This window comes from Oryzias latipes, chromosome 2, assembly GCF_053564925.1.
Source record: "Oryzias latipes strain Hd-rR chromosome 2, Olatipes_Hd-rR_3.1".
In the NCBI taxonomy this organism is placed as follows: domain Eukaryota; kingdom Metazoa; phylum Chordata; class Actinopteri; order Beloniformes; family Adrianichthyidae; genus Oryzias; species Oryzias latipes.
Window position 1 is genome coordinate 3,666,367 of NC_136238.1, and position 26,991 is coordinate 3,693,357.

Consider the following 26,991-nt stretch of genomic DNA (forward strand, 5'->3'; position numbering starts at 1 on the left):
GTCAACACTTAACAAAACTATTCAACAATAAAATGTATGAGTTTCATCAACTTACCGTGGTTAGTTTTGACGATTCCTTTGAAAATGTCCAGTGAACTGAGCTGCAAAAGCAACTTTTTCTGATTTTGGAGAAAAGGGGAAATTTGATTTGACCCTGCTCTCTGCTGATTGGTCAAGTTGCACAATTGAGTAACCTATAATGGAGGATGATCTTTGCTGAGTCATGGGTAAAGATCCCATGACTCTTGAACTCACTGAGACGGGGGAAGGACGCGATAAGTAACAGGTGCGGAAATTACCAAAAACAGTCACTTACCCAATAAAGGGTTTTTAAGCACCATTGGAGTGTTTATTTTTTTAAATTCATCATCATACTAATTCTCATACATGTGTGGTGGGTCAGAAAAAAAAGAAGACACCCCTATTTTATTTTGTCATAGTCTTTATGTTGTTGTATATATTTTTTTATCCCTGATAAATTTCGTTAAGTACTGATTTCAGAACAGGCTCAGTTACCATTGTGCTATTTCACGACCGGCCGCTAGAGGGCGATCATCACGCTGGTATAGAGTAGTTGGGCTGTCAGGAAGAAGAATAAAGTTTCCTGTGTTGAAGCTAACGGCAGCTCAAAGTGTTTGTCTCTTCTGTTCTCACCACAGGTCAGTAAAAGAGCATCTGAATAAATGATAATTACAGATTATAATCAGAAATGTTGTTTTGAGATGATCTTTGTCAAGAGGAAATATGAAGTGTGGTAGAGAGATGGTGGTGAAAGAGTAGATCATTATTGTTATTATCATTTTTGTCTAACAGCTGACAGCTTTGAAGTGCGGGGGGGGGGGGGGGGGGTCAGACTCTGCTCTGAACTTAATTTATTATATATTTAATGAAACAAACTTCATACAATATGTTGTTCTGGTTTATAGCGCATGTTAAATGCAGATTTCTGATTAATGCTTGATTGTAGGAGATATAGTGAATATTTAGATTTATGGATCTAAGTTTAACTGATAGAAAACTAACATTTTTTATTTAAGTTTTGATCATCCTGTAAATATGATTAAATGTTACAAAGAAACTATTTTATAGAGTGATAGAAATTACGGAGTTTTCATAAATGTTCAAAGGTGAAGTTAAAGGGTCGCCAGTCTGTCGCAGTGTAGAATATCCTCAATCACACATCCATTCGCTCTCACATTCACACCTATGGACAATTTAGAGTTGCCAATCAACCTATGAAACATGTTTTTGGACGGTGGGAGGAAGCCGGAGATCCCGGAGAGAACCCACGCATACACGGGGAGAACATGCAAACTCCACACAGAAAGGTCCCCCATCCAACTAAATTGATCTTCAAAAATCAATCAAAAATCAACTAAATTGATTTTTGAAAAATGTAAAGTTTATCAAACCCCAAAGGTTTTATGAACTGCTGTTTCCTTTTCTATTATGTTGTGTTTAGATGTGTGTGTGTGTGTGTCTGTGTGTGTGTGTGTGTGTGTGTGTGTATATATATATATATATATATATATATATATATATATATATATATATATATATATATATATATATATATATATTGTATTTTTCTGCAATATCTACACATTTCAATTCCCCCTGAGACATTGACATTGTTGTTGTATTATGTCGTTTGTCAATAAAGTCTGAGAAATTAATCATTTTCCATCGGCGGACGGAATCAAACCTGCATCAAACCTGCAGGAAGCAGAGCAGCTGCAGTTACCGGTGACTGCCACGAGAGGGCGTCAAACAGCTGCATGTTCAAATCTGCTGCCTGGAACAAACGTCAACACTTTCCATTCAACGACCGACAAGAAGAGCATTTCAAATAGAGAAGGTGTGGAGAAAAGACAGACGTGCAATGTAGCCAGTTCTCTGACCGAGTCCTCATGAGAGACACGCTACATGTGTCAAGCAGGACAGACGTGGGATTAAAGGGGAGGAGGAGCAGAACTGAAGATCAAAGTTAGAAGATGCAGACAAACAGGAGAAAATGAACCACCTGGAAGAACATCCACCTGGAAGAACATCCACCTGGAAGAACATCCACCTGGAAGAACATCCACCTGGAAGAACATCCACCTGGAAGAACATCCACCTGGAAGAACATCCAACTGGTAGAACATCCACCTGGAAGAACAACCACCTGGAAGAACATCCAACTGGTAGAACATCCACCTGGAAGAACATCCAACTGGAAGAACATCCACCTGGAAGAACATCCAACTGGAAGAACATCCACCTGGAAGAACATCCACCTGGAAGAACATCCACCTGGAAGAACAACCACCTGGAAGAACATCCACCTGGAAGAACAACCACCTGGAAGAACATCCAACTGGTAGAACATCCACCTGGAAGAACATCCAACTGGAAGAACATCCAACTGGAAGAACATCCAACTGGAAGAACATCCACCTGGAAGAACATCCAACTGGAAGAACATCCACCTGGAAGAACATCCACCTGGAAGAACATCCACCTGGAAGAACAACCACCTGGAAGAACATCCACCTGGAAGAACAACCACCTGGAAGAACATCCAACTGGTAGAACATCCACCTGGAAGAACATCCAACTGGAAGAACATCCAACTGGAAGAACATCCACCTGGAAGAACATCCACCTGGAAGAACATCCACCTGGAAGAACAACCACCTGGAAGAACATCCACCTGAAAGAACATCCAACTGGTAGAACATCCACCTGGAAGAACATCCAACTGGAAGAACATCCACCTGGAAGAACATCCACCTGGAAGAACATCCACCTGGAAGAACATCCACCTGGAAGAACATCCACCTGGAAGAACATCCACCTGGAAGAACAACCACCTGGAAGAACAACCACCTGGAAGAACATCCCACCCGGAAGAACATCCCACCCGGAAGAACATCCCACCTGGAAGAACATCCACCTGGAAGAACATCCCACCTGGAAGAACATCCACCTGGATGAACATCCACCTGGAAGAACATCCACCTGGAAGAAGATCCACCTGGAAGAAGATCCACCTGGAAGAACATCCACCTGGAAGAACATCCAACTGGTAGAACATCCACCTGGAAGAACATCCACCTGGAAGAACATCCACCTGGAAGAACAACCACCTGGAAGAACATCCACCTGGCAGAACATTCAACTGGAAGAACATCCACCTGGAAGAACATCCACCTGGAAGAACATCCAACTGGAAGAACATCCACCTGGAAGAACATCCACCTGGAAGAACATCCACCTGGAAGAACATCCAACTGGAAGAACATCCAACTGGAAGAACATCCACCTGGAAGAACATCCACCTGGAAGAACATCCACCTGGAAGAACATCCAACTGGAAGAACATCCACCTGGAAGAAGATCCAACTGGTAGAACATCCACCTGGAAGAACATCCACCTGGAAGAACATCCAACTGGAAGAACATCCACCTGGAACAACATCCACCTGGAAGAACATCCACCTGGAAGAACATCCACCTGGAACAACATCCACCTGGAACAACATCCACCTGGAAGAACATCCAACTGGAAGAACATCCACCTGGAAGAACATCCACCTGGAAGAACATCCACCTGGAAGAACATCCACCTGGAAGAACATCCACCTGGAAGAACATCCAACTGGAAGAACATCCAACTGGAAGAACATCCACCTGGAAGATCCAACTGGAAGATCCAACTGGTAGAACATCCACCTGGAAGAACATCCAACTGGAAGAACACCCACCTGGAAGAACATCCAACTGGAAGAACATCCACCTGGAACAACATCCACCTGGAACAACATCCACCTGGAAGAACAACCACCTGGAAGAACAACCACCTGGAAGAACATCCCACCCGGAAGAACATCCCACCCGGAAAAACATCCCACCCGGAAGAACATCCCACCTGGAAGAACATCCACCCGGAAGAACATCCCACCTGGAAGAACATCCACCTGGAAGAACATCCACCTGGAAGAACATCCACCTGGAAGAAGATCCAACTGGAAGAACATCCACCTGGAAGAACATCCACCTGGAAGATCCAACTGGTAGAACATCCACCTGGAAGAACATCCAACTGGAAGAACATCCACCTGGAAGAACATCCAACTGGAAGAAGATCCACCTGGAAGAAGATCCACCTGGAAGAAGATCCACCTGGAAGAAGATCCACCTGGAAGAAGATCCACCTGGAACAACATCCACCTGGAAGAACATCCACCTGGAACAACATCCACCTGGAACAACATCCACCTGGAACAACATCCACCTGGAACAACATCCACCTGGAACAACATCCAACTGGAAGAACATCCACCTGGAAGAACATCCACCTGGAAGAACATCCACCTGGAAGAACATCCACCTGGAAGATCCAACTGATAGAACATCCACCTGGAAGAACATCCAACTGGAAGAACATCCACCTGGAAGAACATCCAACTGGAAGAAGATCCACCTGGAAGAAGATCCACCTGGAAGAACATCCACCTGGAAGAACATCCACCTGGAAGAAGATCCAACTGGAAGAACATCCAACTGGAAGAACATCCAACTGGAAGATCCAACTGGTAGAACATCCACCTGGAAGAACATCCACCTGGAAGAACATCCACCTGGAAGAACATCCAACTGGAAGAACATCCACCTGGAACAACATCCACCTGGAAGAACATCCACCTGGAAGAACAACCACCTGGAAGAACAACCACCCGGAAGAACATCCCACCCGGAAGAACATCCCACCCGGAAGAACATCCACCCGGAAGAACATCCACCCGGAAGAACATCCACCCGGAAGAACATCCACCCGGAAGAACATCCACCTGGAAGAACATCCAACTGGAAGAACATCCAACTGGAAGAACATCCAACTGGAAGAACATCCAACTGGAAGAACATCCAACTGGAAGAACATCCACCTGGAAGAACATCCAACTGGAAGAACATCCACCTGGAAGAAGATCCAACTGGAAGAAGATCCAACTGGAAGAAGATCCAACTGGAAGAACAACCAACTGGAAGAACATCCACCTGGAAGAAGATCCAACTGGAAGAACATCCAACTGGAAGAACATCCAACTGGAAGAACATCCACCTGGAAGAACAACCACCTGGAAGAACATCCAACTGGAAGAACATCCCACCCGGAAGAACATCCCACCCGGAAGAACATCCCACCCGGAAGAACATCCACCCGGAAGAACATCCACCCGGAAGAACATTCCACCTGGAAGAACATCCAACTGGAAGAACATCCACCTGGAAGCATTTGCTCCATTCTAATGGATGACCCCCCCCCCCCATAAAAGGTTGCTTTACAAACATCTTCTTTTAAGCTCTTTTCATTTTATTTACTTCTCCATTGATAGAGGTGGGAGAGATAGAAAGAATACACAGAATGGAACCACATAGAACCGCTCCGTTAGATTACACATGTGGAAACCTCCAGCTGAGGAACCTGGAAGCCAGCTGCAGCTGGACGCTGTTCCAGGAACTCCACCGGGGTTCCACCTCCAACCAGATCAGTGGGTGACTGGGAAGGCTGGTTACCATGGCAACAGGAGGTCACCAGAGGTCTTCTTTCTCCAGAAGCAGGAATGGAACCTCTCTGTACCTCATCAAATCCAGCTCTGAGGAAGTTCAGCTGATTGTTCAGAATCCTCTTTTCCACCATCCAGTCAGCTTTTGTCAGCCATTCATGCTCTAAAGCCTGTTGCATTTTTTGAAACATTAGATTAGGCACAAACACTTCAGGATGTTGATTTGACCTTCTTGCTGGTGATAAATGTGTTCTCCTCTTCAGATCTTTTCTTCTTCTCTTCCTCGTACCTGCAAGCGTTTCCATGGGTACCGTGCTGACAAACACTCAGAGGATTACAAGGAGGTGGGAACCGACAGCATTGGAGAGGGGGAGGAAGAGGGGGAGGAAGAGTGAGAAACTCCAATCACCTCACAGCTTTGGTACGTCTGAATGTCATCTGGCTGCACGTTTTATGTTCCCTAATGACCTCTGACCTCTGACAATCAAATCTATCTGATGAAGAACAGAACAGACTGGATATATGGTGATGAACACATGAACTACACGGATCATGTCTACGACACGGAAACGTTGCTGTTTTTCTACGTTTAATTGCAGCTCATCTTCTAGTTTTCATGAACCGATGAGGTCAGAGTTCAGCATGTTTGGAGTTCTTAAAATATTACAATGAAAACCAGAGAAAGAAATGTGAACAAAGATCACCTGTTTTATTTTGTAATCATTGAATGGAATATGATTCCATAAATATGAATCAATCTCCTGAAAATGAACCAGCGGGAGTAAAAATGACGTCACATCCTGTCATGATTTTAGAGGAATTGGTAAAAATATGATCCATTTATGTCTTTACTTTCTACATTTACTTGATGTTAATTTTTCATTTTATTGAATCTTTTTCACATTTTAATAATTTAAATGGATGAAATTGAGTTTAAATAAAGTCTTAATAGTGAAAATCTGACCAGAATGCTGATTTTAGGTGATGGTTTGGTTCTGATAATAGAACATTAAAACAACAATAGAAAAGAACAGCTTAGAGAACAGTTTTCTGCTTTATTTGTCATCTTTCCTTTAATAAGACAAAAAACATGCAAAAAAATCAAAGTTAGCTGTTAGTTATTAACAATGATAATAATTCATTCAGTATTTATTTGACTTTCAAATACATTTTTAAAAGTTGGGTCAATAGAAGTGAGAGAAGTGATGGATTTGTGACAAAGAACCGTTTCCTCCACATGTTTTTAACATTTTTTTTTACTCCTCAACAAAACCCGGCTTGTTGTCGGGAAGATTTCCATTTCCTGAAGAAATCCAAACCAGCAAAATGGTTCAAATCATGGAATCATCAGAACTGTGACGTTACATTTCTCCAGCAGATGTCACTGTTCTTTGTTGGACTAAAGTCTTGAAAATCTCCATGTTTTTTGGTCCAATCAGAGCTAAAAGCTCCAGAGATGGTTCTGCTTTTCACGAGAGATCAGCGTGACTCTTTTTCTGGACTTTTTCTGAACTTCCTGCAGTGATGAAAGTGTCAAACTAAAGTGTTTTTCTGCTCCTCACATCTTTCTCTCTGTTGGAATCTGTCAGAGTTTTTCCTGGAAGCTCTGACAGATCTGGAAGATCCACATTCTTTCACTTTGAGGTTTTCTTTGGGATCAAATCTCTGCCTCCAATGGCTGTTCTGACTTGTTCACATTCAGATTCAATCTGCTCAGTTCTGAGCTTTAGCAGAGGAGAACCATCATCTAAATCCTGAAAACATCTAAATCCTGAAAACATCTAAATCCTGAAAACATCTAAATCCTGAAATCATCTAAATCCTGAAAACATTTAAATCCTGAAAACATCTAAATCCTGAAAACATCTAAATGCTGAAAACATCTAAATCCTGAAAACATCTAAATCATAAAATCATCTAAATCCTAAAATCATCTAAATCCTGAAAACATCTAAATCATAAAATCATCTAAATCCTAAAATCATCTAAATCCTGAAAACATCTAAATCCTGAAAACATTTAAATCCTGAAATAATCTAAATCCTGGAAACATCTAAATCCTAAAATCATCTAAATCCTGAAATCATCTAAATCCTAAAATCATCTAAATCCTGAAATCATCTAAATCCTAAAATCATCTAAACCTTAAAAACATCTAAATCCTAAAATCATCTAAACCTTAAAAACATCTAAATCCTAAAATCATCTAAACCTTAAAAACATCTAAATCCTGAAAACATCTGAATCCTGAAAACATCTAAATTCTGAAACCATCTACAGCGGGGAAAATAAGTATTGAACACGTCAACATTTCTCTAAAAAAACATATTTCTAATCGAACTATTGACATGAAATATTCAGCAGATGTCGGCATCAACCCAAGTTATGCACACATAGAAAGAAATCCAAACATTTATGTCCATAAATGAAGTTATGTGTAATAAAGTGAAATGGCACAGGGAATAAGTATTGAACACATGAAGAAAAGGAGGGGTAAAAAGGTCTGGCAAGCCAAGAAAGCAGCTGGAGTTTGTCAGTATTCAGAAGGTTAACCTGCCCCCTATTAGTGCAAAGTAATATCAGCTGGTATAGTCCTGATTGATGCCTTTTAAAAAGGTTTCTCACCATCAAGGTGTTAGACAAGAAGCATTGCATGATGGGTAAAAGCAAAGAGCTGTCCAAAGACCTACGCAACCTTATTGTTGCAAAACACACTGAAGGCATTGGTTACAGGCGCATTTCTAAACTTCTGAAAGTTCCAGTGAGTACCATTGGGGCCATCATCCGGAAGTGGAAAGAACACGGCATTACCATAAACCTGCCACGGCCAGGTGCTCCTCGCAAGATTTCAGACAGAGGAGTCAGAACAATCATCAGAAGGGTTCTCCAACAGCCCAGGACCACTCGTGGAGAGCTTCAGAAAGACCTGGAATCAGCAGGTACCGTTGTTTCAAAGAAAACAATAAGTAATGCACTCAACCGCCATGGCCTCCATGCACGCACACCACGCAAGACTCCATTTTTGAAGAAGAAGCATGTTGAAGCTCGTTTGGAGTTTGCCACACAACATTTGGATAAACCCATGACATTCTGGGAGAAGATACTCTGGTCAGATGAGACCAAAATTGAACTCTTCGGATGTCATAAGACACAACATGTTTGGAGGAAAAATGGCACCGCACATCACCCCCAAAACACCATACCAACAGTCAAGTTTGGAGGTGGGCGCATCATGGTGTGGGGCTGTTTTTCAGCATGTGGTAGTGGTAGACTTCATATCATTGAAGGAATAATGACTGGAGAAAAGTATGGAGACATTCTTGATCAGAATCTGCTGTCATCTGCCAGGCTGCTGAAGATGAAAAGAGGCTGGATCTTTCAGCAACACAACGATCCCAAGCACACAGCCAAGGTAACACTCAACTGGTTGAAGAAAAAGAAAATAAAGCTGCTAGAATGGCCCAGTCAATCACCAGACTTGAATCCAATTGAAAATCTTTGGAAAGAACTGAAGATCCGGGTTCACAGAAGAAACCCGGAACCTTGAAGATTTGAAGGCAGTTTGTGTGGATGAATGGGCCAAAAATCACACCTGAGCTATTTCGACTGGTTTCTCCATACAGGAGGCGTCTTGAGGCTGTAATCACCAACAAAGGTTTTTGCACTAAATTTTGAATACATTTCAGTAAGCGTTTTCAATACTTATTCCCTGTGCCAGTTCACTTTATTACACATTCTTTCTATGTGTGCATTACTTGGGTTGATGCCGACATCTGGTGAAAATTTCATGTCAATAGCTCGATTAGAAATATGTTTTTTGAGAGAAATGTTGACGTGTTCAATACTTATTTTCCCGCTGTAAATCCTGAAAACATCTAAATCCTGAAATCCTCTAAATCCTGAAAATATCTAAATCCTAAAATCATCTTAATCCTGAAAAAATGTAAATCCTAAAAACATCTAAATCCTGAAAACATATAAACCCTAAAAACATCTAAATCCTAAAAACATCTAAATCCTGAAAACATCTAAATCCTAAAAACATCTAAATCCTAAAAACATCTAAATCCTGAAAACATCTAAATCCTGAAAACATCTAAATCCTAAAATCATCTAAATCCTGAAAACATCTAAATCCTAAAAACATCTAAATCCTAAAATCCTCTAAATCCTAAAAACATCTAAATCCTAAAAACATCTAAATCCTAAAAACATCTAAATCCTGAAAACATCTAAATCCTAAAAACATCTAAATCCTAAAATCCTCTAAATCCTAAAAACATCTAAATCCTGAAAACATTTAAATCCTAAAAACATCTAAATCCTAAAATCCTCTAAATCCTAAAATCCTCTAAATCCTAAAAACATCTAAATCCTAAAAACATCTAAATCCTTAAATCCTCTAAATCCTAAAAACATCTAAATCCTAAAATCCTCTAAATCCTAAAAACATCTAAATCCTGAAAACATTTAAATCCTAAAAACATCTAAATCCTAAAAACATCTAAATCCTAAAATCATCTAAATCCTAAAATCATCTAACCCTTTACCCACAAATTTAGAACCAAACCACCTAATCTGGCAACCCTGCCAGGAGGGCAAAGGGTGTTGTTTAGGAAATTTTCACTGGTATTGAATTTTGCTACAGCTATGGCGGGCTGTATGTGAAAACAACAATGCAATCCTCTCTTTGCGTTTTGGCTTTAATTATGTCACAGAACGAGTGATGTTAAAGAAGAAAAGGAAAAGCATTTTGACGGAGTGACATTTAATTTTATTTTTGAGTCATTTGATGCAGTTACATTGTGAAAACGAAAAAGCATTTCTGTTAATCCATTTAAATGATGAATGAAATGTTCCATTCATTATGATTTTAATTAAGGGACAGAATAAGCGATGTTGAAGAAGAAAATGAAAAGCAGTTTGGCTGATTTCTTTTTAATTTTGAGTCAACAAATGCAGCTTCAGTTTGAAAAGGAAAAAGCATTTCTGGTTTGGACTTTTATTTTTAATTTTGCTACATATTCGCTCCCATAGACAGCAGCGTTCCAACCGCACATCTATTTAAACTGACTCCTGCAGTCAGACATGAGACACAGCGCTCCTGAGCCTCACCCGGAGTTTCCACTCCGTATGTGATTGTGCAACACTAAAATGTGGCGATTTTAACCTCAGAAACTGTGGAAAACATGTTGAGATGTGGAAAGTTTTTGTTTCTCTCTTTCGGCTTTTCCAATCAGGGGTCGCCACTGCGAACGAGTCGCATGGTAAACTTGGCAATGATTTACGCCGGATGCCCTTCCTGACGCAACCCTCTCAAAGCAACCGGGGTTGGGACTGGCACAGAAGTAGAGAAGGGAACGTTGAGATGTGGAAAGTAATATTTACTTAATTTATTTTTCTATTTTATCACGATCGTGACAGGCCTCACCCGACCGCACGTCACTGCACTGTACCTAATGATGAGAAAAATGGAACTGATCTCATTTCCACTACAATGTCTAGATAAGTGTCAGCTATGTCTGATAACTTGGCCAATTAGCTGGACCGGGATATTGCAAAGTGCTGGTGGTTTCACATCCAGTGTGATGAGTCTGTGGAAAGCAGCAGTACAGCGCAGCTGTTAGTTTTTATTAACATCAAGAGAAGAACTCTTGACACAACTGCCCTAACAGACAACTATAAGAGGATGAAGATGTATAACATGGTGAAGGAGTTTTTGTGCAGAAAAAGGTACCATTAGAAAAGCTTGTAGCAGTGACTGCAGAAGGGACTCCTGCTATGATCAATAGACAAACAGGTTTCATCACTCACTGTAAAGCTGACCCAGACTTTCCAAAATGTTTGCATTACTGCTGCGTCATTCACCAGTAGGCCCTATGTGCAGAAGTGATTGGCTCTGGACATATAATGACTCCTATTGTGAAAATCATAAACAACCTCAGCTGAAAAGTAAAACATCACAGGATTTTCAAGATGCTATTGTCTCAACAGGGATTCAAACCCTCATCATTCAGGGCTGCAGAGACTTGATTTACTGTTTGTTGTCTTCATTCAGGATCTGCTGCTGCAGTTTGTCGACATGAAGTCCAATCTGGTCTGAAGAAGAAGTTCCAGTGTTTGTTTGAGGGGATGGCTAAAGCAGGAAGCCCAACCCTTCTGAATGAGATCTACACAGAGTTCTTCATCACAGAGGGAGGAAGAGGAGAGCTGAATGAAGAACGTGAGGTCAGACAGATTGAAGCAGCATCCAGGAAAGCAGACAGAGCAGAAACAAGCATCAGACAAGAAGAGCTCTTCCAACTCCCAGCTGGAAGACCAGAACCAATCAGAACCGTGATGACTAAGGGAGTGGCTGGCATCGGGAAAACAGTCTTAACACAGAAGTTCACTCTGGACTGGGCTGAAGGCAAAGCCCACCAGAACCTCCACTTCACATTTCCATTCACTTTCAGACAGCTGAATGTGCTGAAAGAGGAGAAGTTCAGCTTGGTGGAACTTGTTCATCACTTCTTCCCTGAAACCAAACAAGCAGGAATCTGCAGCTTTGAAGACTTCCAGGTCCTCTTCATCTTTGATGGTCTGGATGAGAGTCGACTTCCTCTGGACTTCCACAAGACTCGGATCCTGAAGGACCCTAGAAAGTCCACCTCAGTGGCTGATCTGCTGACAAACCTCATCAGGGGGAACCTGCTTCCCTCTGCTCTCCTCTGGATAACCACACGACCTGCAGCAGCCAATCAGATCCCTGCTGAGTGTGTTGACATGGTGACAGAGGTCAGAGGGTTCAATGATCCACAGAAGGAGGAGTACTTCAGGAAGAGGTTCAGAGATGAAGAGCAGGCCAGCAGGATCATCTCCCACATCCAGAGATCCAGAAGCCTCCACATCATGTGCCACATCCCAGTCTTCTGCTGGATCACTGCTACAGTTCTGGAGGATCTGCTGAAGAGCAGAGGAAGAGGAGAGCTGCCCAAGAGCCTGACTGAGATGTACATCCACTTCCTGGTGGTTCAGGCCAAAGTCCAGAAGGTCAAGTATGATGGAGGAGCTGAGACAGATCCTCACTGGAGTCCAGAGAGCAGGAAGATGATGGAGTCTCTGGGAAAACTGGCTTTTGAGCAGCTGCAGAAAGGAAACCTGATCTTCTATGAATCCGACCTGACAGAGTGTGGCATCGATATCAGAGCAGCCTCAGTGTACTCAGGAGTGTTCACACAGGTCTTTAGAGAGGAGAGAGGCCTGTACCAGGACAAGGTCTTCTGCTTCATCCATCTGAGTGTTCAGGAGTTTCTGGCTGCTCTTCATGTCCACCTGACCTTCATCACCTCTGGACTCAACCTCATGGACAAACAGAAGAAAATATCCTTTAAGATTCTCAAACTGAAACCGATCTCTCAGCCTGAACAGAGCAGTCCAGTCCAGTTGTACCAGAGTGCTGTGGAGAAGGCCTTACAGAGTCCAAACGGACACCTGGACTTGTTCCTCCGCTTCCTCCTGGGTCTTTCACTGCAGACCAATCAGAGTCTCCTACGAGGTCTGCTGACTCAGACAGGAAGTAGCTCACAGACCAATCAGGAAACAGTCCAGTTCATCAAGAAGAAGATCAGTGAGGATCTGTCTGCAGAGAGAAGCATCAACCTGTTCCACTGTCTGAATGAACTGAATGATGGATCTCTAGTGGAGGAGATCCAACAGGTCCTGAGGTCAGGACGTCTCTCCACAGATAAACTGTCTACTGCTCAGTGGTCCGCTCTGGCCTTCATCTTGCTGTCATCAGAAGAAGATCTGGAAGAGTTTAACCTGTTTAAATACACTGATTCAGAGGAGGGTCTTCTGAGGCTGCTGCCAGTGGTCAAAGCCTCCAACAAAGCTCTGTAAGAACTCTCATGAAAATCACCTTCAGTGAACAAATGAATCTGAATGAAACATGAAAGATTCAATAACTGCTGTCTGTCTTTGTTTTCTTCAGCCTGAATTGCTGTGATCTGTCAGAGAAAAGCTGTGCAGTACTGTCCTCAGTTCTCAGCTCTCAGTCCTCCAGACTCAGACTTCTGGACCTGAGTCTAAACTACAACCTGCAAGATTCAGGAGTGAAGCGACTGTCAGCCGGACTGAAGAGTCCATACTGTAAACTGGAAGCTCTCAGGTCAGCTTTCATTCAAATGTTGATTCTCTACAAGAAGTTGTCTGGTTTTCTGTGATTTAGGAGAAAGTGTCAGATAGACGTCACTAACAGAGAAACAGCAGTAGGTAGTAGAAAAACATCAGTTCAATTATTCCAAAAAATGCTGGTGAGATCATGGAGGGACTGTACATCAATACAGACCACAGAGATTCTCTTTTTAGTTTTGGTTGCTGGTGTGCCGCAGGATTTTTGTCAAGGTAAAAGTGAACCTTGGCTGAAAAAAGGTGGAAAACCACTGATCTACAAGAAGTTGAGTCTGGTTTTCTGTGATTTAGGAGAAAGTGTCAGATAGACGTCACTGATGAAGAAACAGCAGTAGATAGAAGAAAAACATCAGTTCAATTCAAAACCCCAGCTGGGTCTCATCTGATGACCTTTTTTCTGGCATGTTTTTCCACACCAGACTAAACAGGAGAACCTAAATCCATCCAGGGGTTGATATCTGGGAGAAGTTCATGTTCTGTGTTCTTGAAAGAAAACCGGAATCCATCCCAGAAGTGCAGATTTCAGTGGAAAAACAGTTGCAGCAGATTTCTGAGCCACAGAGCAGCAGCTCCTCATGCAGAAATATGAAGAGGTCAACCTGCAGCAGACTGACAGGTCTTTCCCACAGACCTGGTTCTGGTTCTTCTTCAGAACCCAGCTTGGATCAGAACCAGCTCTTTCATTAGACTGGTTTCTGGTTCTTGTTCCTGGTGCTTAAACAGACACTAAATCTTTGCTGAATTAGAGTGAAGAACCTCTGCAGGTAGTTTATGGATGAGGCTTGGGGGCGGGGCTACCTGGCCAGGGAAAGGTTTAAACCAGGGGTCAGCAACGTTTGTGACACAAAGTGTCAGTTTGACATTTTCTCTAGAACAACTGTGCTGTCACCAACAATAATGTGAACTCTGATACAAAGAAATACAGAAACATTTCCAACAGATCTGACATTTATTGTCATTCACAAACAGAAGGTCAAAAAGGTTTTAAAGGTATATTTGTTATGGCAAGCTAGGCGAGGCAGACCCAGGCGCTGGAACCCAGAACGAACACACAGGTGAGTAGATGGTAAGTAAAGTTTTAATGTAATATGGATTAGCTTGAGATCATGACGTTGCTTGTTGGAGAACAGCGGGAGAAGTTGCTGGAAGTAGCCTAAGGTAGCTGTGGCTTGAGGCGAGGTACGCGGTCGGAGTTGGCTCGTGGCGTGGCTGGAGGTCGGTGTAGGCTCGTGGCGAGGCTGGAGGCTCTCGAGGTTCAGAGAGGTTCTGTGGCTTAGGAGATCTGGTGACTCAGGTGTCCACTCGTGGTATGAATTTCCTGAAGGTGAGGCAACAACAAGGTTAGACATGAACAAACAAGACTTGACTAGAGACCAGGTTATGCACCATCAGGGGGCAACGAACTGGCGAAGAATGCTGGTTCAGGATCTCCTTAAGAAGGCCAGTTGGGTAATGAGTTGAGTGGACAAAGCTGGGATGCATCAGGAGCCAAGCAGAGAGGGGAAGGGGAGGAGAGATGACAGAGGCACCATGACAGTACCCCCCCTCAACGACCGCCTCCAGGCGGTCTGGGACAGCGAGTAGGCCAGGTAGAAGTCTTCAATCAGGGAGGGGTCCAGAATGAGCGAGCGGGAAATCCAGGACTGCTCCTCAGGACCATAACCCTCCCAGTCGACGAGGAACTGGAACCCACGGCCACGGCGTCAGACATCCATTACCCGGCTAACCGTGAAGGCGGGGGCGCCGTCCGTGACCCAGGTGGGTGGAGGGGAAGCGGACGGCGGGCACAGAGGACTGTCTATAACAGGTTTAATTTGCAAGACATGGAATGAAGGGTGTACCTTGAGAACAGCCAGGAGTTTCAGATGGACACAGGAAGGATTGATGATCCTGTCGATCTCGTAGGGTCCAATGTACCGGGGAGCCAGTTTCCGGGAGGTGGCTTGGAGGGGAACGTTCCGTGCAGAGAGCCAGACCCTCTGTCCAGGCTGGTAAGTGGGTCCCACCACCCTGTGTTGATTGGCGATGCGGCAGTTGCTCTCCTTGGTGCGGAAGAGAGCAGCCTTGGTCTGGCGGCAGATGCGTTGGCAATGCTGGAGATGTTGGACCGATGGCACCGCCAAATCGAATTCCTGGGACGGAAACAGAGGTGGTGAGAAACCAAGGGCGGCCTCGAACGCAGACACCCCAGTAACGGAGGAAGGATGTGCGTTGCGGGCGTACTCAATCCAAACCAAATACTGAGACCAGTCCTTTGTGATTTTGTGCCACCAGACAACAAAGAGCCGCCTCCAGCTCCTGATTGGCCCTCTCAGCTTGGCCGTTTGACTGAGGATGTTATCCAGATGTGAGACTGACCGATGCTCCGATGGGGGAGCAAATGGCCTTCCAGATTTGGGAGAGAAATTGGCGTCCCCTGTCTGATGCAATATCGGACGGGATGCCATGGTGACGAAACACAAAGTTGACCAGGGTGTTTGCGGTTTCAGTGGTGGTGGGCAGTTGAGGAAGGGGAGTGAAATGAGCCATCTTAGAAAACCGGTCAATAACGGTGAAAATGACATTGTTACCATGAGAGGGTGGCAGACCGGTGATGAAATCAACTGCGACGTGAGACCAGGGGCGACTAGGAGTAGGTAGTGGCGGAAGTAGTCCAGCTGGAGCAGAGTTCGAAGACTTAGAGCGGGCGCAGGTGGTACAGGCCGCGATGTATTCATGAACGTCTCTCTCCAATGAGGGCCAGTAAAACCTCTTACGGATAAGACTGATAGTCTGATGTACTCCGCCGTGACAGGACACCTTCCAAGCATGCCCCCATGTAATGACCTCGGACCTGAGAGAAGATCGGGCAAAAAGAGTACCTCTAGGACATGGTGCATGGTTGGGCTCCTCACCTTGTGCTTGCTGGACCCGTCTTGTGTTGCTGGACCCAAATGAGGTTGCCCACGATGCAGGTTTCTGGTATGATGGTGGAGATGGAGTTTTCAGAAGGGCTGTATTTGCGGGAGAGAGCATCGGGTTTGACATTCCTACTGCTGGGTCTGTAAGTGATAGTAAAATGGAATCGGTCGAAAAATAAACACCAGCGGGCTTGACGTGAGTTCAGTCTCTTGGCTATGCGTAAATACGCCAAATTCTTTTGGTCAGTCCATACTGTAAAAGGCTGTTCAGCCCCCTCCAGCCAGTGACGACACTCTACCAGAGCCAACTTGATAGCAAGCAATTCTCTGTTGCCGACATCATAATTTTGCTCTGCAGGCGATAATTTTAGTTTACCCGAGGACTCCTCCTTTTGAGAGAGGACTGCTCCCACGCCGGAATCTGAGGCATCCACCTCTACTATGAATTGTCGAGAGGGATCAGGTTGGATGAGGATGGGAGCTGAAACAAAAAGTTGCTTGAGTTTGTTGAATACCTGGGCTGCAGGTCCCCAATGAAACGGGTGATTCGTGGAAGTGAGTTTGGTAAGAGGGGTGGCGATGCTACTGTAATTCCTGAAGAAACGGCGATAGAAATTGACGAACCCCAGAAATTGCTGTGGTTTTTTCCGGGGGTTACCAGTTACTAACAGCCTCGATCTTAGAAGGGTCCAGTCGAATGTGGCCTGCTTCAATGATAACACACAGGAATTTTGGACAGGTCAACATTGTCAGGAGGGTTGCAAATACGAGTGGAGACGGGGGGAACAGCGGACTGGAGGCAGTTGGCCACACAATAGGCACTCCAGTTCAAAATCTGCCGATGAGACCAGTTTAGCTGAGGATTGTGTGATTTTAACCACAAAAATCCTAAAATGATGGGAGTATGTTTAGAATTAGTGATAAGAAATTGAATAGTTTCTCTATGATTGCCAGATGAAATCAGAAGAATGGGTTTCGTACGGTGGGTCATGCGGGAAAGATGTTGACCCCCTAGGTCCCTGTTATCCACAATAGAAGCAAGAGCCCTCCTCACGACACTTCTGGCATTCTTCAGCAGATAATTTTGAGTGTCCTATTTACATAGATTCCTCAGATGACTTTAAAGGAGGGATGATCTGAGAGAGGGGAGGAGAGATAAGAGTAGCGGAGATGGCTTTGGTATTGTGGGATTGTTTGCGTTCATTGAACCGCTCCCTACGCCGGATGTCAGAACGGAGGGCAGCGGAGACAAGTTCCTAAAATGTGGTGGCTTCAGGTTGGGTACAAAGGTGGTCCTTGATAGGTTCATTTAAAGACTCATAGAAGACACCCTTGAGAGCTCGATCGGGCCAGCCGGCTTCTACCGCTAGGATGTGGAAGTCAATCACGTGATCGCTTACAGGAAAAAGAGTATAAAATGAGAGTATTTAGTCTTATCATTTGTTCCATTACAAGACAGAGGAACTGAGTGTCAGTTCATTCTGTCATGGTGCTTTTATTGCAAAAATATATGTTTTTACTTTTTCCTTAGTTTGATCATTATAGTTATATTATAATATAGTTATATATTTTTTTCCACAATTGGACAGTCATTCTTTTTTTTTGGAGTGATCAGTCTTAGTATTCATTTTAAAACTTGTTGACCTTTGTCAGAACAGACAGAAAGTCTGGGTTTAACCTGTTACACCCCCGCGTGTCACCGTCTTTCTATGGCAAGCTAAAGGCGTCACAAATCACCAGGAAAAGTGGTGTAAAAAATGCTTTTTGAGCATATTTTAGAAGTAGAATATAATTTACACCGTCTTGTGTTGCCCTAAGACGGGTGTAAAAAGCGGCGTTTTATCACGTACAAACCACACATCCAGAACAGCGTTCTGATGTGTCACATATGGGCATCAAAAATGCTGTAATCTTAATGCATCCATAGATGTCTGCAATGGTCTAGTGCAGGGGTGGCGAACACGCGGCTCTTGCCTCTTTGCATCTCATCGTATTTTCAATATAATGTGACGGCCTGGGGGTTAGCCCCGCAAAGACTCATGGGAAGTGGGGAATCTTGGGTGACAACCATAAGTGAGAGGGCTGGAAGCAGAAGTCTCATGCATGCCGTTTGTCAGTATGGGCGTATTGTCGGAAAGGAGAAAATGATTCTCAGCGTACTCCGCCCCCTCTGAGTCTGCCCGTAGTCGTGTGGTATTTGGGACACGGACAGCTCCCCAACGCTGTCAGTTAATCAGCAGCGTACTTCTTGCTTCCCTGCCACAGTGACGTAGCAGCTGAGTTGTTACAATACTGTGCCTAATTTCTTAACCTCTTAAACCACACTCAAATCCATCAGAGGGGATTAAAAATAAACGATAATAAAATTAAATTGGCTGTGTGCATTTTCGAAGCTGCTCCTGACATCTACGTGACCGCGGGTTACACCCAATGCCGGAAAAAATAAGTCAACATTGGCTCTGCGAAGAATGGGAAGATTCTTACTTTTTTACTGAATGGAATGGGAACTCACGATGTTTATCATTATGAGCTTTTGGAAGCACTTACATTGCTCATGACAGAAAAGAACTTAACGTATCCCTGAGAAAATCAAAAGCTCTTCCTGATCTGACACAAATTGTCTCCTTTATGAACAAGTTGAAGCTTTTCAAAGTGCACATTCAAAACAACAATCTCTGTCCCACTTTCCTTCTTTGCGGAGATCACACAGCAGAAAGCTGCAATCCAAATGAATAAAGCGCAGAACGTGACGCTGCTTGCGCAACTGGATGGAAACGACTGCAGATTACTTTTATCATGGACCCTTTAATGCAGAGACTGACTGCCTGAGATCCCCGCTTGTCACTGATGAGGCAGCGAGACAACTGGAGATGATTGAGCTGAAATCTCTCTGAAAAAGGGGCCCTATTACGTTTTGGAGAACAGAGAAATCCCCGTGTGGAAAAGAGCTGCTCTCAATCTTCTGTCGATGTTCTCCTCAATATGTCTGCCAGTCCCTGTTTAGTACCTGGAAACATGAAATCAAGGCATCGGTCCGTTCTGACTGACACTCACGTTAAGGAACCGATCAGATAGTCTAAGACTGGCCCGGGGGTTAGCCCCGCCTTATGCCCCTAAGGATCATGGGAAGTGGGTAATCTTGAGTGCAAAACCATGAGCCAGGTAGCTGTTAGCAGAAGTGAGGTTCATGCTGTTTGGCTGTTTGAGTGAGGGTACACATACATTGGCCCTGAATGTGTGCAGGAGCTGCAAGAATTGTTATCTAATGGAGAAAGTTCACTGTCACTTCGTGAAGGAGATAATTTGCTGATATGCATTAGTGTAACATAAATCATCAGCTTCTGCAGGTCAATCAGTCATGTTAAATAAAACAAATGTCAAAAGCAAAAATTTTAAATGAAGGCTCAAAGTAATTTATGCTACATAAATCTGAAGTGTAATGTATTTAATGTTTTTATTATGAATATGAATTATTTGGACACCATAAGGATGCTCTGTCCAGATGTTTGTGAATTCGTTGGTGTAAGGGACATTGAAAGAGGAATGTTTAGTTACAAAGAATTACCAGTTAAATCCTATTGTAAATTTGACATCAGAGGAGTCAGTGCCTCACCAGAATCCACCTTACTGCACGTCACTGAGTAGTTTTGTGTCAGAGAGAGGCAGAGACAAAAGTGAGATAGAGAGAGAGTGTGTGTGTGTGTGGGTGTGTGGGTGTGTGTGTGTGTGTGTGTGTGTGTGTGTGTGAGTATGAGATTAGAGAGAGGTCCCTGTGTGTGTGTGTGTAGGGGTATGTGACCTCCAGGGTTAACTGTGTTAACTCTGGCTAAGCTGCATTGATGCGTGTATTGAAGGTGGACACCTACCTTGAAATAAACACAAGTACAATACTTGCTGTTCTGCTTTAAAGAGAGGAGTGTGTTATGGAAAATAATACGGCTTTAATTGCGTGTTTGTGTGTGTATGTCTTGGCAAGTTAGTGTGTGGTGTGGCTCTTTGACTCTCACAGAGAAAAAAATTGGCTCTTGGTGTCAAACTTGCTCGCCACTCCTGATCAAGTGGTTAAAGCAGCTGAACTTTGTTTTTTCTCATGTGGAAATTGTGAGTTTGACTCCACAGGATAAATAAATTGCTAAACAGCCCCCCCCCCATAAAAATGTCATCTGTCAGTGTCTCATCAGGGCGGGTCCCACCTGACTGAATGGACCAAGTTCCTGGACCTCCAGCTGCATCACTGCTCCTGAACACACTTTTCTGTCTCATTGCAGGTTGAAGGTCTGCAGTTTGTCAGAGATCGGCTGTAAAGTTCTGGCCTCAGCTCTGAAGAAAAACCCGTCTAATCTGACAGAACTGGACCTGAGCTGGAACCAGAACCTGAAGGATTCAGGAGTTCTTCGTCTGTGTGGTTTTCTGAGGAGTCCAGGCTGCAGACTGCAGACTCTGAGGTCAGACTCCATGTTTCAGTTGTGTTCACATCAATATGATGAGTCCAGATGACTGACTGATGACATGACTACAGAGTGATGACTGACCCCCCCCCCCCATTCCCACCTTACCGTATGCTGCTGCTGAGACTCTGAGGCTAGAAAGTATATTTCTGATCTTAGCTATATTGAACAGGTGAAAAAATGCAGTTTTCCACGTCTGAGATCTGTGAGCCTTAAATAATAAATCCTGGTCAAATCAAAGCTCTTCAGAACTTCTCTCTGGGTAAATGGTCTGGCTGAAGCGCTGATCTCCTCTGCCATGATCAAACTTGCTTCACTTTGTGATTCTGCACGGCTGAAAAGCGTCTGATGAAGTGTCTGAATCTTCATCTCTTCTGCTTTCTGGATCTTCTACTCTGACAGAAGAGGGATTGACAGAAAATGCTCTTTCAAATCAAATCAAATCAAACTTTATTTATAAAGCACTTTTCATATTAAAATATAACACAAAGTGCTTTACATTAAAACACAACACCTCCCACCCTTAAACCGATGGGGAAAGACAATTAGAAATAGGCTGAGCACAAGAACATGATGCTGGAAACGCTGGTAATTGGAACCTCCCCCTCTGTGAACAGCCGCATACACAGCCAAATGCAGTATCACAGGCGGGGACCGCTCCACCACAGCTAAGCGGTGATGCAGGTCCCCATCTAGAGCCGCAGTGGCTGAACAGCAGCCGTCCCAGAGGGAGGGGTTCCAGCTGAGGAAGCACCGGAAATAAAAATGAATGAAAATGAGAATAAAAAAGGAAACATATTGATAAAAACAATAAAACATTGAAATACGGTAAATTAAAATTACGCTTTAAAAATCTATTTCAAGTTCATAAAACAAAACAAAATGGATCAATAAATAAAAAAAAATAAGTTAATACATATAAATAAATAAGTGAATAAATAGATAAATAAAAGGAGTAAAAATAAATAAATATATAAATAAAATTAGCTAAAAGCCAGATTAAAAAGATGGGTCTTGAGCCTTTTCTTAAAAGCATTAACGCTCTCTGCTGCCCTCAGATCCTCTGGCAGACTGTTCCATAAACGGGGGCCATAGTGCTGAAACGCAGCACTATGGAGGCAGAATTGTTCCTAATTCTGCCTCCAAGTGTTTCTTTGTTGTATTGTATGGTGTGCGCTTGTGTAGCTTGCTAGCTGCTATTTTCATCTGTTGTTGTGAGAAGTGGGCAGGCTGACTTTACTCAGAACAACAGATGTTGAATTCTTCAGAGCTTGTTGTGTGTGTGACCTTCAGACACACTCCAATATTGCATTGCTCTGTCATTTCTCTCCCTCAAATGTGCCGTTAACTATCTGAACTAGTTCAGCAGCAGTCCTGGGGCCTCATTTATAAATGTTGCGTACGCACAAAAGAAGGCGTACGCCACTCTCTACGCAATAATTGAGATTTATAAAAAGCAACTTGACGGGAAAATGTGCGGTCCTTCACGCAAGCTTTGACCCAGGCGTACGCACAAAAACGGGTGAAATGAGAAACGGCGACACCGTTGGCAGATGGAAGAAACACGTGAAAGTGAAAATGACAATACTGCCTCTCAGAAATAACATGAAGACTTCACAAAGCAAGTCTGACAATTAACAGCTACACCAACACCCGTTTGATCGATCAGCAGTGAAACAAACAAAAAAGATCAAACGAAAATTCAAATGAACACATATTTGCAGAAAGAAAAGTGAAATATGTTCTGCAATATTGGCATGTTGTGCAATTCATCCTCATAAATAATATAGTTAACAGAACGAAATAATGTACAAAACTGATATTCCCGTCAATGTGTCCGTCTGGAGGAGCAGATATAGATGCAGATAGATAGATAGATAGATAGATTGATTAATTTTCCACTGGGGAAAGTTGTTTTCATAGTAAAGCATTTCTTCATAAGCTACAGAATTATGGTATTCATGCATATGCCTTTAGTTTGTTTTATTTTTGATAAAACCATGTATGGCGTATGTCTCAACCATTCAGAAAGCAACAAGAAATTACTTTTGCGCTGAACAATTTCCCATTTCCACGTGGATTATTACCGACATCTGTAGATTGTCAGATGTAATTAAATGGAGGGAAATAAAATGCCCCATCACGATGCGTAATGACGCACAATGGCTGATCTTGCGCTCTTAGAAGATGTGGCAAATGGAAGAATTCGGAGTGAACGCATCTTTAGACAGCAAGAAGACGTGCTGGCAAATGAGGACGACTGGCTTATGAGCCGGTTCCCACTTCCTCGAGCCGTCCTATTTGACCTTTGCGGGCTTTTTATTTCGGCCACGGTCCGAGGTTGTGAGGCTACAGTATTTACGGCGTCTGCCACCGTTTGCCGCTCACGTGCCTTTTTGCCATTAGTAATGCCCACACTGTGCCCTCCAAACAACACTTTTCTCCTCTTTTCCACCTCGCCAACGATCACTTCTACTTCACATTGAGTGAAGTTACGTTTTTTTGATTTCCTCTCTGTATTTGCCATGGTTTCGCTATCAATTAATATTAACTTGTGGGCGTTTCACTGACTATTTATGGGCAACTATGGGCGTGTCATGAAGCCGCAAAAGCTGCGGAACATTTAGAATTGATTGTGATTTATTAAGGGAAAGATGCGTAGGATGTGCGTGCGCACGGTTTTATAAATCCGAATATTTCTGTGCGTACGCACGTCCTATGTTTCATCCGTACGCCACTTCTGACGTAAATCCTACGCAAAGTTTTATAAATGAGGCCCCTGGTCATGAGTTCTTCAGGGCCAAACCGCTAATCCCAGTTCTTTTGGGAATCTGGACTCATTGTGGATTTCTCTGGAACACAGAGGGGGATTTCCTGTTCTAAAGGTTCTGAACAGGGTTCTGTTCATTTAGCTTTGCTGTTGGAAGATTCTACAATGTCTCTTTGATGAGTTTTCATGAATCAGCAACTTTGTCTTCATGAATCTCTGTAAAATATCTGCAGGGGGTAAAAACTTTGTATATTCTCTTGATTTGTGTTGGATCCCTTAAAATGTGATCAAGATTTTCCTATTGATGAATTTTTTTACCCATGATTCAAAGTGATCATCAATTTCCAATGAACAATTCCCTTTACAATGTGATGATGTCATTTGAAAATGCATTTAAAAATTTAGGATTAAAGATGAATGAATGATATTTGAATTTTTGATTTGATTTGATTAGATTTTGATTTGAAATGGTTTATTTTAAACATTCAAGTAAAAATAATACACAAAAACATTAAAATCATCAGCTATACATTCATACAAAGACGTATCAAACTTAGAATAATTACACATAAAATTAAATATTGCTTGAAAGGGAGTGGAAGGAAGTGAACTTGTATAATCCACCCCTGTTCTACTGTAACCATTTTATGACATCATTTATCATTATCCAGTTCATCACTTTTATCAGACAGATTTAAGAATCCTTAAATATCAATAAAGCACATGACAAAGATGAATTATTTATTATATAAAAAAATAAGTATTTTAGAAATCAACATCAGTTTAGTTATCTACAAAATAGGCAGATTATGTTCATTAGAAAAATCATGTATGTGATTAAAAAATATGGCTGTCCTTCGTGTGTTGAAGTTGACTGTCTCGAGTTTGAGGAATAGAAAATGACAGGCTGTCATGTGGGCTGCTAGCCCAGCGCGGGATCTGCAGAAGCGATCACATCTCAAGCATTTGAAATCGGTTGAGGTTGCTACGGAGTGACGCCGGTGATGTGCCGTTGGTATTCACGTTGGCGTTGGTCTTCAATGGTTTTCATGGCTTTCTTTAAAGTTTCACGCCATTTGGATTTTTGTAGGGCTTCTTCTTCCCAGTTGTAGTGTGGAATGCCTGCTCTCTTCATGTGTAGCTTTAACACAGCTCTATAGCATAGTTTCTGTCCACCGCGGCTCCTTTTCCTTGAAAAAGTTCAGAGTAGAATACTGCTTTGGGCAATCCGACATACATACATGCCCTGCCCATCGAAGTTGGGACGATGTTATTAGGGCATCAACACTGTGTTGGCACGTCTCAAAATCTCAACATACGGTCTTGCCACTTGATGTTAAGAAAGAAGCAAAGGTGGCGAAGCTGAAGTCTTGTTAGAGCCTTGATGTGTCTGCTGTAGAGAGTGGTACACTCGATAGAGTATAGCAAACAGGGAAAGCCTGCGGCTGCATATACCTTCACTTTGGTCCTACTGCTGATGTCATGGCAACTCCACAGTCTGTTTTGTAGTGCACCATATGCCTTAGTGGCAGAAAGTATTCTCTGTTCCACTTCCAGATCAGCTGAGTTTGAGTTAGTTAAGGTACTGCCCAGGTAAGTAAAACTTTCTGTTGATTTCAGTGGTTCATCATGGACCATAATCGTCTCTGGGTGTTCGTTGGATAATGTGGGAGGCTGATACAGTAGTTTGGTCTTAGAGATATTAATCTTCAATCCAAAAATCTCAGCTGCGGAGGAAAAGCGATCTACAATCTGTTGCATATCAGATGCGTTACTACAGCGGTGGGCAAACTACGGGCCGCGGGCTGGATCCGGCCCGCCTCCATGTTTGGTCCGGCCCGCTGAACAATATCAGAGACCCATGTTTTTTTGTTTTTTTTAATCTGGCCAGACGATCAAGACTTGACATTTTCTTCCCCACTTCTGCAGTCTGTGCTCCAACCTTAAAGCCTCTATAATCTGTCAAACACAACACAAGACAGTCTTTCCTTTCTACGTCGCAGTTCATCTTTCCCGGTTTAGCTCATTCTTTTAGAGCGATTATGCTGCCTTTTTTATACAGCGTACCCTGTTCTGTGTGCAGATTGGCTAGAGACCTTGTCAATCAATTAGGGTTGGGCGATGTCTCCTAATTTGGCCGTTGACGATGTTTGCTGTCAACCATCGGGATGGACGATTTTTCGTTCTTATATAACTGCTATTCGTTATTTTGCTTTTTTCATTTTATTTCCCAACTACTGACTCATCCGCGATGATCCAGTATAAACTGACGGAAGTGACTTTAACAGAAAAAGTAACAAGCAAGATAGAAAAGAAGTAGCCCACTCCCGCACTTAGCGAAGTGGACCGGCGGAGTGCGGATTTACAGCTTTGTGTTTGATGGGAAGGGGGGGGGGTACATGAGCGGTATGTGTGGGAGATTTAAGACTGCGATCCGTCCCGCAGCTCTAGGGGTACAAGCAACCGAACTCAGAACCGGGTCTAAACGTGTGTCTGAGCACAGCTCGGATCGTCAGCAGACACAGAGGTTTGAGCATCAAAGCAGAAATGTCGCTCAGTCCTTAGAAAACATTCAAACAATCACGTGGATTTGTGTTTCCAGTCGTGTCCCGACTAAATAAAGGCTGATGTTATTCACAGGATGCAGCCCCACCCAAAGCTAACGTTGTTAGCCCGTGTTAGCATACTGCTAATCCTGGCTCCGTTCAGAAAAAGCACTGACCACACGGATTAAAATTCAAATGATGAGCGAACAGGTGTTTCATAATAACCGTAACATTATTAAAAGCACGTTTAGAAGATCATCTCGTATTTTACCGAGCTGACATGTCAATGTATATAGCCGCTCGGCGCTGTTATGTTTGTATTGAATTGTTACATTCAATAAAGTTTGGAAAAAAAAAACCGCTCGGCGAAAGTTGTATCCCCTTCCGGTTTTCAAACTGCGCATGTGCGAATGATTTATTCCGACCGAAATTGTGACCTTAGTGAACGTTTTTATATTCTGAAAACATTTTTCTGGGCCCATCTACACGGTTGGATTCTAATCCGACCATTGATCCCATCAAGATATTTTGTACACGTAACCGCGGCTTATGGTGTCGACGCGCAACGTGGCGGGGGCGTGGCATCACGATGGTGGTCTCTCC

At 43.1% G+C, this 26,991-nt stretch overlaps 2 protein-coding genes across 3 annotated transcripts in view; both read left to right on the forward strand.

Annotated features, from left to right (window-relative positions):
- The window catches only part of LOC144982190 (NACHT, LRR and PYD domains-containing protein 12-like), a 298,037-nt gene that overhangs the window by 82,435 nt on the left and 188,611 nt on the right, over positions 1-26,991 (forward strand). The window lies entirely within an intron of this gene.
- LOC144983595 (NACHT, LRR and PYD domains-containing protein 12-like) overlaps positions 543-26,991 on the forward strand; it is a 117,391-nt gene continuing 90,942 nt past the window's right edge. Inside the window, exons 1-5 of one of the 2 annotated variants that reach the window (XM_078930413.1) lie at positions 543-659; positions 5,816-5,973; positions 11,611-13,429; positions 13,525-13,701; positions 20,893-21,069. In XM_078930413.1, coding sequence (XP_078786539.1) covers positions 5,856-5,973; positions 11,611-13,429; positions 13,525-13,701; positions 20,893-21,069 — 2,291 coding nt within the window. In that variant the 5' untranslated portion in view covers positions 543-659; positions 5,816-5,855. The remainder of the gene's footprint in view (positions 660-5,815; positions 5,974-11,610; positions 13,430-13,524; positions 13,702-20,892; positions 21,070-26,991) is intronic. The other variant, XM_078930423.1, reaches the window with a different exon arrangement.